General features: G+C 36.0%; 1 protein-coding gene and 1 long non-coding RNA gene across 20 annotated transcripts in view; one reads left to right on the top strand and one right to left on the bottom strand.

Annotated features, from left to right (window-relative positions):
* Positions 1-13,410, top strand: part of LOC127874761 (uncharacterized) — a 178,690-nt gene that overhangs the window by 118,620 nt on the left and 46,660 nt on the right. The gene's annotated exons all lie outside the window — the stretch shown is intronic.
* The window catches only part of LOC127874743 (RNA-binding protein Pasilla-like), a 51,780-nt gene that overhangs the window by 10,246 nt on the left and 28,124 nt on the right, over positions 1-13,410 (bottom strand). For 17 of the 19 annotated variants that reach the window (XM_052419311.1, XM_052419319.1, XM_052419305.1 and 14 more), the window contains 2 exons: positions 10,327-10,470; positions 3,118-3,278 (listed from right to left, as the gene is read on the bottom strand). In XM_052419311.1, the coding sequence (XP_052275271.1) occupies positions 3,118-3,278; positions 10,327-10,470 (305 nt within the window). The remainder of the gene's footprint in view (positions 1-3,117; positions 3,279-10,326; positions 10,471-13,410) is intronic. The other 2 variants (XM_052419307.1, XM_052419325.1) reach the window with 1 other exon arrangement.

Here is a 13,410-nt window from a genome sequence, read left to right as displayed (position 1 = left end):
AATGGTGATGAAAATGACAAAATCAATTGTGACAATGATGATGATTATGCTAATGATGACTATGATGATGTTGACATCAGTGATGACAATGACACTTAAAATGATTATGTAGGTGGTGGAATTAATTGTAATAGCCTCCCCTTCCAATTAATTAGGGAAGAATCTTAATGTCACCACACGATGAATAATGGCTAACGTTATATGTGTAAGTGAAGGTTTTATAATGCGATCAAGGAGTGTTCGTGCAGAAGTAAGCAAGCCAGGTATTATGTTTGTCTACTTCGTTAGTCTTGGCCTTGAATGACCTTGAAGAAAGGTCATGTGACAAAACAACTTCAAAATAAACCTTACACAGGGTTTAACCCTTTCCCCCATAAGAAGCAAATTGAATAAGGCTTTTGCAACCAGCATAAAACCAAAACAGCCTGCGAGTAACTCACAGTCTGTTCAGGTTCAGCTGCTTGCTTCTTATCAATAACTAAGGATTGGAAATGAAGCCTTGAATCTAGTAAGAAAAAGGTCTTTAATTAAATTGAACTTTCTTATGGACTACAAATGCGTACAAATACGCATCTAAGTGGTAAATGGTTAAAACATATGCACAGAAAAAAACACCTATTTGTGCCTTCCGCATTATATGGGCCTGCTATGGGCCTATCACAATCAGTATACAATACACAGGTGCAGCATCTGTTAATCATAATCTATTGACCAAAATAATCCAGACTGGCTGGTTTACTGGTAAGGCTCCCTGGTAATTAATGTGCATGTGTTAACAGTCTGTGGACTTGCACCACATTGTGCATGGGATAAGAATCAGTTAACTTGTACCAATCACAGTCCATCAAGTTTGAAACAACAATCACAGAACAAAATAAACTGCTGCGCCATGAGCGCATGATACGCCCGTCGTTCGCCAATGAAGTAGTAAGGTAATAAATAACCCTTTGAATCATTTTTTTACTTCAGTTTATTTAATGAAATCACGAAATTTTGACGAACAAAGTCGCATAACTCTGGAACGACAATTCAGAATTCCGTCAAAAATGAAAGGGGATCAGGGTTTATGAATATTAAGATTGTGTTAAAATTTGAAAAAAATCCATCGAAGGATATTTGAGCTACGGTAGGACATTCAATGAAATCACGAAATTTTGACGAACAAAGTCCCATAACTCTGGAACGACAATTCAGAATTCCGTCAAAAACGAAAGGGGATCAGGGTTTATCAATATTAAGATTGTGTTGAAATTTGAAAAAAATCCATCGAAGGATATTTGAGCTACAGTAGGACATTCAATGAAATCACGAAATTTTGACGAACAAAGTCCCATAACTCTGGAACGACAATTCAGAATTCCGTCAAAAACGAAAGGGGATCAGGGTTTATCAATATTAAGATTGTGTTAAAATTTGAAGAAAATCTGTCAAAGGATATTTGACGTAGCGTACGACATTAACAGACGGACGGACGGACGGACGGACGGACAGACGGACGGACAGACGGACGGACAGACGGACGGACAGACGGACGGACAGACGGACGCGGGGTATACCATAATACGTCCCGTCATAGACGGGCGTATAATGACACTTAAAAAACTGGAACATTCTTATTCAATTAACCATTTCCCTCTCAGAGGCAATGTAAAAATGGCAAACATCATAAAACCTGAACAGACTGGGAGTTACTCGCAGGCTGTTTGCTGCTTGTCAGTATCTAAGGGTTCGAAATGAAGCCTTTAAACTTGAATTTAGTAAGAAATGTAATTTAATTTAACTTTCTAAGGGACTTATGCGTCAAAATACGTTTCTAAGTGGAAAAGGGTTAAACTACAAGTGGTCATAAATGAAAACGCTAAGAAGAAAATCACATTGGGTCCATAAAAAGTCTAGATGAGGCGGTGAATTTTACAAGTTAAATTAATTATTTTTTAGTCTGAAGTCAAAGTCCCTCATCAAATGTAAACTCTTAAGTATTAATAGAGCTAATTTAAAAATGAAAAAGTACAAAGTTACATGTATTGTCCAGAACATATATGTTATGTTGTCTGGTTACATTTTCTAGTCTACATGAATCACCTACTAAATTTCTGCAAACATTTCTCAGGTTTGGACATTTAATTGCATAAAATGAGTAGCATAATAAATAAACAAGACAAGAGCACCGCATAACACTGGTGCCAACGCTTGGCTGCAGTTTTGAATGAAAGCTTGTCAGAATGTTTTTTGTTTTTTTTTAGAGGTCACAGTGACCTTGAACTTTGACCTAGTTACCAAAAATCGGGGGTGGCATGTAGAAATCATCAAGGTGCATCTACATTTGAAGTTTCAAAGTTATAAGATGGAAGCACTTTGATTTTAGAGCGAAATGTCAAGGTTTTAGCACGATACGGACGTCGGACAACACGACGAGCTGGCTATGACAATACCTCCGGGTTTCTCCGAAAACAGCCGAGCTAATAATATGTACAACTTGGATTTAGATTACAAAATGTTTCATTCAGCAATTTGAATCTTTCTTTTTTATGCAATCATATATATTGGTCAATAAACTATAATTATTTCATGTATTGTGGAAAACAAACAATTAAATGCTGTTGTTGTTTTTTTTATTATTATTGTTATTCTCAGGGTGCAAGCACAAAACAATTGATCGAAATGATAGATACATGCCAAGATGAAAACTGATCAGATGAAATGAAATATGAATGCTGATGGCAATCCTGCAAATATACCAAAGTCTTTTTACAGTCTGCTTATATACATCTTAATATGGACGACTTTCAATTCCGAAGTCTACTGTCTATTTGTATATTAAACAACTACACATTAGTAAAACTTTCTTACCAACAATTTCGGTGAAACTACCCAATCACTTGTTTACATTTTTGTTATTTAAGTCCACGGTCTAGCATTATCCATAAAAAAATAACACTGATAATTAACATTCAAATAGACAATAAAATTTATCCAAGTATAAAGCTACTTAATGCAGTCAAACGAAATATTGTGCGAGAAACTCAAAATAGCACAAAAACAGGATGTTCCTCTCTGAGCATTGGCGTTGCAGAAGCTTAGCAGGTGATGATGATAATGGATGAAAAGATGACTTACATTGATGACCGTTACCTGTCTGTGCCGTTCGAAATTGTTTTTCGAGACCTCTGGTTTGGGGTTTGGGTCGGGTTTTTCCCGTATTTTTTCCATAATGAAATTGTGCACTTTTCTGACGGCTTCTGCAGCCCCCATTATGAGGCAGACCCTCTCTGTCGTGCCTGGAATATAAAATATGATTTGATCAATCAGGCACTTTATGAATTAAAAGAGATTGTATTACTGAAGACCAATTCATATCATGGTTTTAACAGTGTCAATCACTAAATTTTAAATTTGAATTTTTATGGGAGGATTAATCTTTTTTTAATACATTTTTCTTTGGCCAATACTCCTTTAAATCAAAGAAACATTAAATCTTCTACTTTTCGTATCAGAACAGATAAAATTAATTACAAATTCAGGAAGAATGATGTTTAAAGTTAATGGAAATGAACTGTCATTTTTCATTTTAGGTGTTTTTCCCCATCTTAAATAACATGCAAAGTAAACTGCATAACTGACAAACAACTTTGTTTTACTAGATGAATATAGGGCTATTGATCAAAAGTATTTGAAACCTACATCGCCAGTGCAAGACTTTACTGTAAAAAAATTACACTACAATTATGTGTCCAGATTAATGCAAGACAATTTCAGCAAGTAAATACTTCAACAAATAATGGCCTATTACCCACTTCAGATGTCCACTCAAGAAAACTCACCAAAAAAAAATTATTAACAAAAATGAAGTGATAGTAAAAAGATTAGCATATAATTTTCAGTAAACAAAATCAGTCATACATCAAAAGTAAAAGATATGCATTTCAAATTTCATTAACCACAACACCTTGGCACAAGATATGCTAAGGCTTGGGACTATTGCCTGGTCAGATAGCAGCTAAGTGAATACTGATTGGATCCTTGAATAATGCAATCATGTCTACTCATGAATATTGCAGAGGAGCCTTGATTTAATGGATGATCTTTCAGAAACCAGTCAGCCCAATAGAAATGAGATCTTATGGGCACCTTATATTATTTACTAGCCATCATCTGACTTGTGTCAGCAAAACTTGAGAAGTTTCATTTTCTGCTTCATCCATTTCGTAGGTTTGTTTGATTTCTTGGTATTTTTTGCTGCTTTCATTTGCATTTCATTGTCTCACTGTGTTTAGTCGTTTTTTTAGTTATGATGGGATGAAAACTGTAGCAGCTTATATATGAGCTGTGCTCTGTGAAGGGGCATTTAATGCATGTGCATCAAGTTTTGTCCCAGATTAGCCTAAACTTGCTAAGAAGACACTTTCTTTTAACTAAAAATAGCATAAAAGCGGAAAGTGTCTTCCCTGATTAGCCTGTGCGGACTGCTAATCTGGGACGACACTTTACACACATGCGTTAAACCCCCCCCCCCCCCCTTTTCACAGAGGACAGCCCATATATATTCACCATACGGGCCAATATCCATATACAAAGTTTCATTAACCTAGCTTAAGAACTTTTTAAGTTATCGCAGGATCAAAATTCGGACTGACAGACGTGGGGGGGGGGGTAGAGGTGGGGATAATTTAGGACCAGTGCCCACAACAGTTATGTAGCTGGGTTGTCACTACAAAATTGAGACGTTAATAAACTATTCTGTCTGTCACAAAAAGTTTAATCAAACCGCTTGTTGTAATGAACAATCAGATAACTGCAATATATAAACACATGTAGCAATTTAAGGATTCTCTTGCATCACAACTAAACTAAACCAGTTTTGATTGCAAAACACTTTTTATACTGGACACTTATTTTGGATACCACTCATCTAAATACCGATCTTAACAAATGCATGGCAAACCCCTAACTAATTGGCTTAGAGCCAGACTGCGCAATAGAGATTTATTTCAAAATAAAATTGATTATACACTTTTAAGACCAAGAGGGTTCAATACATTTTTTATGATACACAGTGCACACCTTTCAATATTTCAACAGCAATTTGTGAAAGACAAGGCCAAGTCAATACATCATAATAACACCTCAAGCATCATATTAATTATCATATAAATTAAAGATCAGGCCATGAAGGTGTCACAACTATCGCCAATATGGCCTCCCACTTAATCATAAATTACATGTTCATGCTATGACAGCCCATCATCACCTGTCCCAGGCTGCTATTTTATCTCGCTGATCCAAGGTCAACCTGTCATTTGCAGCTCATGTGGATAGCTGTCGGGTGTAGTGCATAATTATGTTCTTGCATGTGTCCTTTCTACATATTCTATCATGGTTAAGCCTTTACCACTTAAAAACCTATTTTGATGAATTTGAACTCTCTTAGAAAGTTAAACTTAATTATGAGACCTTTCTTACAAGATTCAAGTTTTCATGGTTTCATTTCCAACCCTTAGATACTGATGAGCAGCAAACAGCATAAAACCTGAACAGACAGCGAGTTACTCGCAGGCTGTTGCTAACTCGCAGGCTGTTCTGGTTTTATGCTGGTTGCAAAAGCCATTTTCACTTTGCTTCTGATGGGGAAAGTGTCAAAATATTTTTTCTGTTTTTCGTATATGTGTCATTTGTACATATTCAAGCAGGTTTCATTTCCTTTTTTCTTCTATTCTTACATAAATATCTGTGAAAATATTCTAGTAACCTAGTGAATAGATTGCTTATAAAAATAAATGTTATTCCCCCAAAACATCATTACAATTACATCCAAGTAATTGGACACTTATGATTCCCAAAGTTCAGGTGTGCAATTTTTTTTCGAAACAATGACAAATAAATTGTGGGCATAGAGGGCTATTTCAGAAGTAACCCACTGTGTGTGTGTAATATTCTCAATACCACAAGTTGCATTCCTTACATGGCATCCGACATTCTCAATCTAGATGTGTGTCTACAGCCAACATCCAACTATTGGAATAGTGACCAACAGGCCAGGCAGTGTGGGAGGCAAGAATTGTCAATTGCATAGGATTCAATCAATACTGTACACACCATTTTCAGGCGGCTATAATGCTGTCAATGCCAAAATTATTATGCAATCACAGACAGGCTTTCTGTGACAATTTATCAGATTTAACTTCGATCAAGGACAGACAAACTTTCCATGTCATAATGGGGGACTGACTTTACTAATACTATGTAATGTTTCCATTGGAGTCTTTGTTTGTTGGAAGCATTACTTGTGCTCTCACATCCAGGTAAATACCATTAACGCAATCAATTATGCAGGTAAATATTTAATGCATATTCAGTAATATATCCTAATATATAACTATGAAGTATATATAATTCATATGCAGGTGCATATACACCATTAGTGCATTAGACATTACATAGCTGAGTCTTGTTCTGGTAAAACAGGGTTTAAAGCATATGTCTGAATTATGATACCAGATTAGCCTGTGCAGTCCACACAGGCTAATCAGGGAAAACATTTTCCGCTTTTATGGTATTTTTTTTTACAGAAAGTTTCTTCTTAGAAAAAAAAATAGGTTTAGGCAAAAAATATTATCCCTGATTAGCCTGCGCAAACTAGGCAGCTTAATTGCATGGGTGCTGATTCAGACTCATCCTCAACAAGAGATGTGTTTGTCAGAAACACAATGCCCCCTAAAGCGCCACTTCTTTTTTTTACCTTTGACCTTGAAGGATGACCTTGACCTTGAACTTTCACCACTCAAAATGTGCAGCTGCATGAGATACACATGCATGCCAAATATCATGTTGCTATCTTCAATATTTCAAAAGTTATTGCAAAACTTTAATGTAAGGTTAAAGTTTTTTTTTGTGTTTTTTTTACCTTTGACCTTAAAGGATGACCTTGACCATTTACCACTCAAAATGTGCAGCTCCATGAGATACACATGCATGCCAAATATCAAGTTGCTATCTTCAACATTTCAAAAGTTATTGCAAAACTTTAATGTAAGGTAAAAGTTTTGATGACAGCATGTCAGAATGACGGACAGACAAGCCAAAAAAACAATATACCCCCGATCTTTCGATCCGGGGGCATAAAAACATGTAAATGCATATAACCCTGTCTCAATAGATACCAAACCCAACCAGGAATCGCAAAAAATCTTAGTCCTGCTAAGCAGACAGTTTTTATTACACCTTGGGCTGTTTAATTGACCTCAAATCCATCACCAAATCCATATTCAGTAGCAAATGAAGATTGCAACCCTACCATGAATGTCAAGGAAAATAGCTTACACACATCTTGATGATTTATTTATATCGGAAGTTACAGCCCAAATTATGTGCATGATGGACAGTTTAACCTGTGAACCATTGCTCACAGCTAATGAAAACTTCAAACATATGGATTTTCGCAGATGGTGAGATTACAAAGTATTAAATTTGTAAATGACCCTACAACAGACAAAGTTAACATTAAACTGTTTATTTTAAATTCTTTGGAATTATAAATCTTTATTATACATGCCCAGTTACATATGTTTATCCCATATTTTTGTCCAAAATAATGGTTATTTTTGTATTTCTATATTAAACTGACACATATAAATTTAAGGACAAATGTTAATATTTCGGCGTAGCTGGTTAACGTCACTTTTGACCTTAGGTGACCTTTAGGTAACATTCATAAAAATGCCCGCGGCTACCCACGAATGAATACACTTCATTTAGTCCATTGGCTGATTTGAGAATACCATCAGAACATTGGAAACATGGCCGCGTCTTTCTAACACTGTTTTACTGCGTGTTCATCATAAAACAATTTTATCTCGTATGAAAAGGCATGATAGATAGAACAGTTTTACACTCAACTCTTCACATCAATACAATTTGTGCGTAGATTCTACACCTTCGTCAATTCGCGGTTAGTGTGTGTGAATGTCAGAGTTTATATACAGGTCATCGCTGCGTTATATAATAAAGACGCTATAGCGTGAACTAGGTGAACTGGAATTTTCTTTAGACCAGAAAGATGTTAAATGAAGATATCCAGCGATATAATTAAAGTATGTCAATAAAAGATTCTTAATGTGTTTTCAACAATACCATAATAAATATTATTTTCAATTAATTTAAAAAGAATTATTCCACCATATTGACTAATGTATTAAGCATGAGCGCAATGATTCTCGATACTGTTAATACTCGAATCAAATAGCAATGCCCGACAAACCACTAAAACAGGTTTGTTCGAAGAACGCGCGTATAAATATTTAAAATATGTACGGATACTTTGCGTGTGTCCGGTTGACTAATGTTTTAATTTCACTTCCATTATTCTTTTGGTTTTCTGTTTTGTATCTATAGGTTTATGACCAGCAATATGTAATAATGTAAAATAAGCCGCAAAAACTCCGCGTAACATCCCGTACTGCGTGTGATGCAGCTAATAACTGCATAGAAAAAGACATTCGCTATCCTTGATCTCATTCATTGAACTCTTTACCTTTCATAAACTCCAACCACAATCAACGCCGTATATCATTTTTAAAGATATTTCTTGTTTAATCTGAACCCATTCACAGTGGGTGGACGTTTTTAAAGCCTTAAGTTGTCATTAGTAGCCACTGGCTTACATGGTGCTGTTGTTTTCACAAGATGTGGGAGTAAATTAGTCATGCACTTGGCAAACGCGCAAAATAAATCTTGACCAGAAGTTTAGTTAACAGCAAGACAACACTTTCCCCACAAGTGAGTTCAAGGTTAAAAGAGATTTTATAAAAACAGAAAATACAATAGAGATATGCTCTTGAAAAACCGGGCTTAATGCATGCACGTAAAAGACTGTTCCAGATAAGCCTAAGCAGTTCTTACATATTGAAATGTACAACAAAGAGTTCTTTAGAAACATAAATCATTAAAATTCATGTCTGGTAGCATGTGTTAACCCGAACATAATTTTCCTTTTTTTTTTTATTTTAGTATAAAAATACTAAAACTGTCAAATGGATTTGAGGACAAAATGTCGCAGGACAACATGTCACAACTAGAGCTTTGTCACAGACGTGACGAATACCCCCACATGCCGCATTGACACAGAATATTTTGCATGTTGTCTTCACAAAAAACAGCCGACAACATGCTCAATGTATAAAACGCACTAAGTGACCCAATGACCTAGTTTTTGACCCAGCATGGCCCATGTTCGAACTTGACCTACACATCATCTAGAAACAACTTCTGAACAAGTATGGTGAAGATCGGGTGAAAACTACTTGAATTAGAGAGCTGACATCATGCTGAATGTTAAATAACGCACAAAGTGACCCCGTGACCTAGTTTTTGGCTCAGCATGGCCCATATTCAAACTTGGCGTAGAGATCATAAAACTTCTGACCAAGATTGGTAAAGATATTGGATGAAAACTACTTGAATTAGAGAGCAGACAACATGCTGAATGTTTAAAACCCACTAAATGACCCAATGACCTAGTTTTTAATCCGGCATAACCCATATTCAAACTTGATCTAGACATCATCTAGATACAACTTCTGACCAAGTTTGGTAAAGATCGGATGAAAACTACTTGAATTAGAGAGCGGACACCATGCTCAATGTTTAAAACGCACTAAGTGACCCCGTGACCTAGTTTTTGACCTGCCATGACCCATTTTCAAACTTGGACTTGACATCATCTAGATACAACTTCTGACCAAGTTTGGTGAAGCTCGGATGAAAACTACTTTAATTAGAGAGCGGACACCATGCTCAATGTTTAAAACGCACTAAGTGACCCCGTGACCTAGTTTTTGACCCAGCATGACCCATATTCGAACTTGACCTTGACATTATCTAGATACAACATCTGATCAAGTTTGGTGAAGATCGCATGAAAACAACTTGAATTAGAGAGCGGACACTTAATACGGACCAACAGACAGACCGACAGACCGAACGACAGACAAGCTCACTCCTATATACCCCCCTAATCTTCGTTTGTGGGGGTATAACTACAATCAGATTTGCACTCAACCCTTTACCACTAAGATATTTCACTCATTTCACGTATTTTCAAGCATTTGTAGTCCCTTAGAAAGTTTTATTTAATTTAAGACCTTTCTTACTAGATTCATGTTTGTAAGGCTTCATCTCCAAACCTTAGATACTGATGAGCAGCAAACAGAATTAAACCTGAACAGACTGAGAGTTACTTGCAGGCTGTTCTGGTTTTGAGCTGTTTGCAAATAGCCATTTTCACTTTGCTTCTCAGTGGAAAAGGGTTAAAACATCCCCTATGGTCAGTACCTGGGTAGAAGTCGTTGGCCTTGGACATTTTCACCCTGGCCCCAGCCTCCTTCTGTACAGCGGCGATGGTCTCCCCTCCCTTGCCAATAATGGCTCCTGCCGCAATGCTGGGCACCAGAATCTTGAGATGCACATTGTCCCCACCTGCAATATAGACAATGGGTAAGCATATTATTCAGGCAATAATGACGTGTGAAAACATTGACATGATATTTACTTTTACGCTGGAATATTCATCAGATCATTAAAATATTCAACACTGGTTTGTGTACCTTTGTTTGTTTGATTCCGTATTTTTTTTATGCAAAAATATTGTAATTGTTGTAAAACTGAAGAAAGTGGTTCAATTTTCAGGGCCGTTTGATATATTTAAACAATTTTGAAAATATGTCATCACGCTTATTTGAAAAAATATTTTGGTGGACAGAAAATATTTTAGGGATATTTCGTTCTTAACTGTTTAATGGATTATATTTTTTTAACATCAATCATCATGATTTTGTAGAATGCCCACTAGTAGGCAGAAATTTTCTATTTATAAATGACATACTGACAGTCTGGATAGTAGTTTTTCATAACCTTTCTTTGAAGTAAAAAACAGGTAATCAATTATGTTTTCTTACTCCAGCCATCACACATGTATAAATATATAAATATATAGTCCTGAAAAGTTACATCATACGATAACAAGAGCACCTCATAAAGGGTGCCAACGCTCGGCTCCAGGTGCAGTTTTGCATAAATGAAAGCTTGTCAGAATTTGTTTTTATTTTAGAGGTCACAGTGACCTTGACCTTTGACCTAGTGACCCAAAAATGGGTGTGGCGTGTAGAACTCATCAAGGTGCATCTACATTTATAGTTTCAAAGTTGTAGGTAAGGACCACTTTGATTTTAGAGCCAATGTAAAGGTTTTAGTACGACGCCGGCGAACGGCGGACGACACCACAAGCTGGCTATGACAATACCTTGGGTTTTCTCCAAAAACAGTCAAGCTAAAAACAAAGGGCATTAAATCTTTTTTAAAGAAAGTGTAGGGGTATTGTTCTTGTGCTTCTCCTCATTGATATCTATACACCTATGATGTTTCATGTTCTTATACAGTTTCTGAGATATAGCCCTAAAAAGTTTTGTGACAGACGGACGGACAGACAAAACCAATGCAATATACCTCCGCCTTTGGCGGGGGATAAAAATACCATCAATATGGAAATTCCAAATTAACAGCAATCTTACAAGATACCTTCAATGTGATAATTCCAAAATAATGAACAGCCATCAAACAAGATAACATCAATATGAGCATTCAAAAAGAACAGCCATCACACAAGATATGAACTCGGACAAATGTACGTGTAAAAACATCTGCACTTTCAACAAAAAACAAAAGACTTTACCTTAATGTTTTTATTATGATATCAAAACAGCACTTCAATTAAGGTAGTTCAGCAGATTTAAAAAAAAGATGAGTGAACATTGTGATTTATTAACTCAAACTGTGAGAATTAAATTATTCAAACATAACATGTTTAACAAGCGATGTGTTTGTGTACCACTATGTCCCCATATATATGACCTTTGACCTTGAAGGATGACCTTTACCTTTCACCACTCAAAATGTGCAGCTCCATGAGATACACATGCATGTCAAATATCAAGTTGCTAGCTTCAATATTGCTAAAGTGACATTAAATGAGTGATTTTGACCCATATATTTGACCTTTGACCATGAAGGATGACGTTGACCTTTCACCACTCAAAATGTGCAGCTCCATGAGATACACATGCATGCCAAATATCAAGTTGCTATCTTCAATATTGCAAAAGTTATGGCAAATGTTAAAGTTGGGGCAAACAAACCAACAAACAAACCAACAGACATGGCAAAAACAAAATGTCCCCCACTATAGTTGTGGGGGACATAAAAATGCACAGCCTGCATTGTTATGTATTGTAAGAAATATCTTTTATGATACACTTTCAGCATATTCATGCAAACAAGACATAGACCGGATATACAATCATTGTGTTCTTTTAAGTCATATGCCTTTCGATATTCTTCCTAAAACATTCGAAACAACCTCGGTAACTCTAAGCTGAATCAAGATGATAATTATTCAACAAGGGACCTATATATAGAGTTAGGTAAGAAAAACACATCCAGTCACCTCTAAATCTGCTGACATAAAGAGATCTTTGTAGTATACATGGTATAATAAATGCAAGATAACCAGCTGATAAAATAGATGACCTTGATTATGTCGTACAGGTAAAACTGAAGGAGGTTGATTTAAGTTTACTTGTGTCATTCATTCCCCTGACTATATCAAGGTAGCTTAAGAAAATGTAATACAGATGGCATTTTGTATGAGATGGTAACAATAGTGTGTTTGCTGTTCACTACATGAGCCCCTCTCTGGGAGAACATGCCTTAATACATGTGGGTAAAGTATTGTCCCAGATTTGCCTGTGCATTTGACACTTTCCGTATAAACTTGTATTTAGTTTAGGTGAGACTTCCTTTAAACATATTTTTTAATGCAGATAGGGCCATTTCTGATTTTCCTGTGTAGACTGAACAGGCTAATCTGGGACGATACTTTACAAGTCTACTAATCAGCAGCTCAAAAGCACATTGTGTACTTTACAACAAAACATCGAACAATATTTCATTAGCTTAACTTACAGTTAATAAAAAGGGCAATAACTTCTCACAGACATAGATTCTTCATCTAACACTTCAGCCAGTTTGCAATAGAAACAAATGTCCAATTTAAACCTCAAGAGATCAAAATACAGAACAAGACCAAAGACATCCATGTTTCAGTTAAGCAAGTGTAAAATGAATTGTCTGAAATTTAGTCTGAGCTAGCCTTTGTTTTCACCTCCATTATGTATAAATTAAACAAATTAAATCTTAAGTTTGAATGTTTACAGAATTGTACAGAACACTGACATGCACCACTAATGGGATTGGAGGCTTACAAGAGCCCATGAAAATTCCCCCAAAAATCAAGTAAACTAACATTCTTGGTCATCAAGCAAAAGCTGTCTTCCCAAAGCAATTTTCAGTGTGAAGATGCAA

This window comes from Dreissena polymorpha, chromosome 3 (genome assembly GCF_020536995.1).
Source record: "Dreissena polymorpha isolate Duluth1 chromosome 3, UMN_Dpol_1.0, whole genome shotgun sequence".
Classification (NCBI taxonomy): domain Eukaryota; kingdom Metazoa; phylum Mollusca; class Bivalvia; order Myida; family Dreissenidae; genus Dreissena; species Dreissena polymorpha.
The sequence above is the reverse complement of the archived record's forward strand: the minus strand, read 5'-3'. Positions and strand labels throughout refer to the sequence as shown.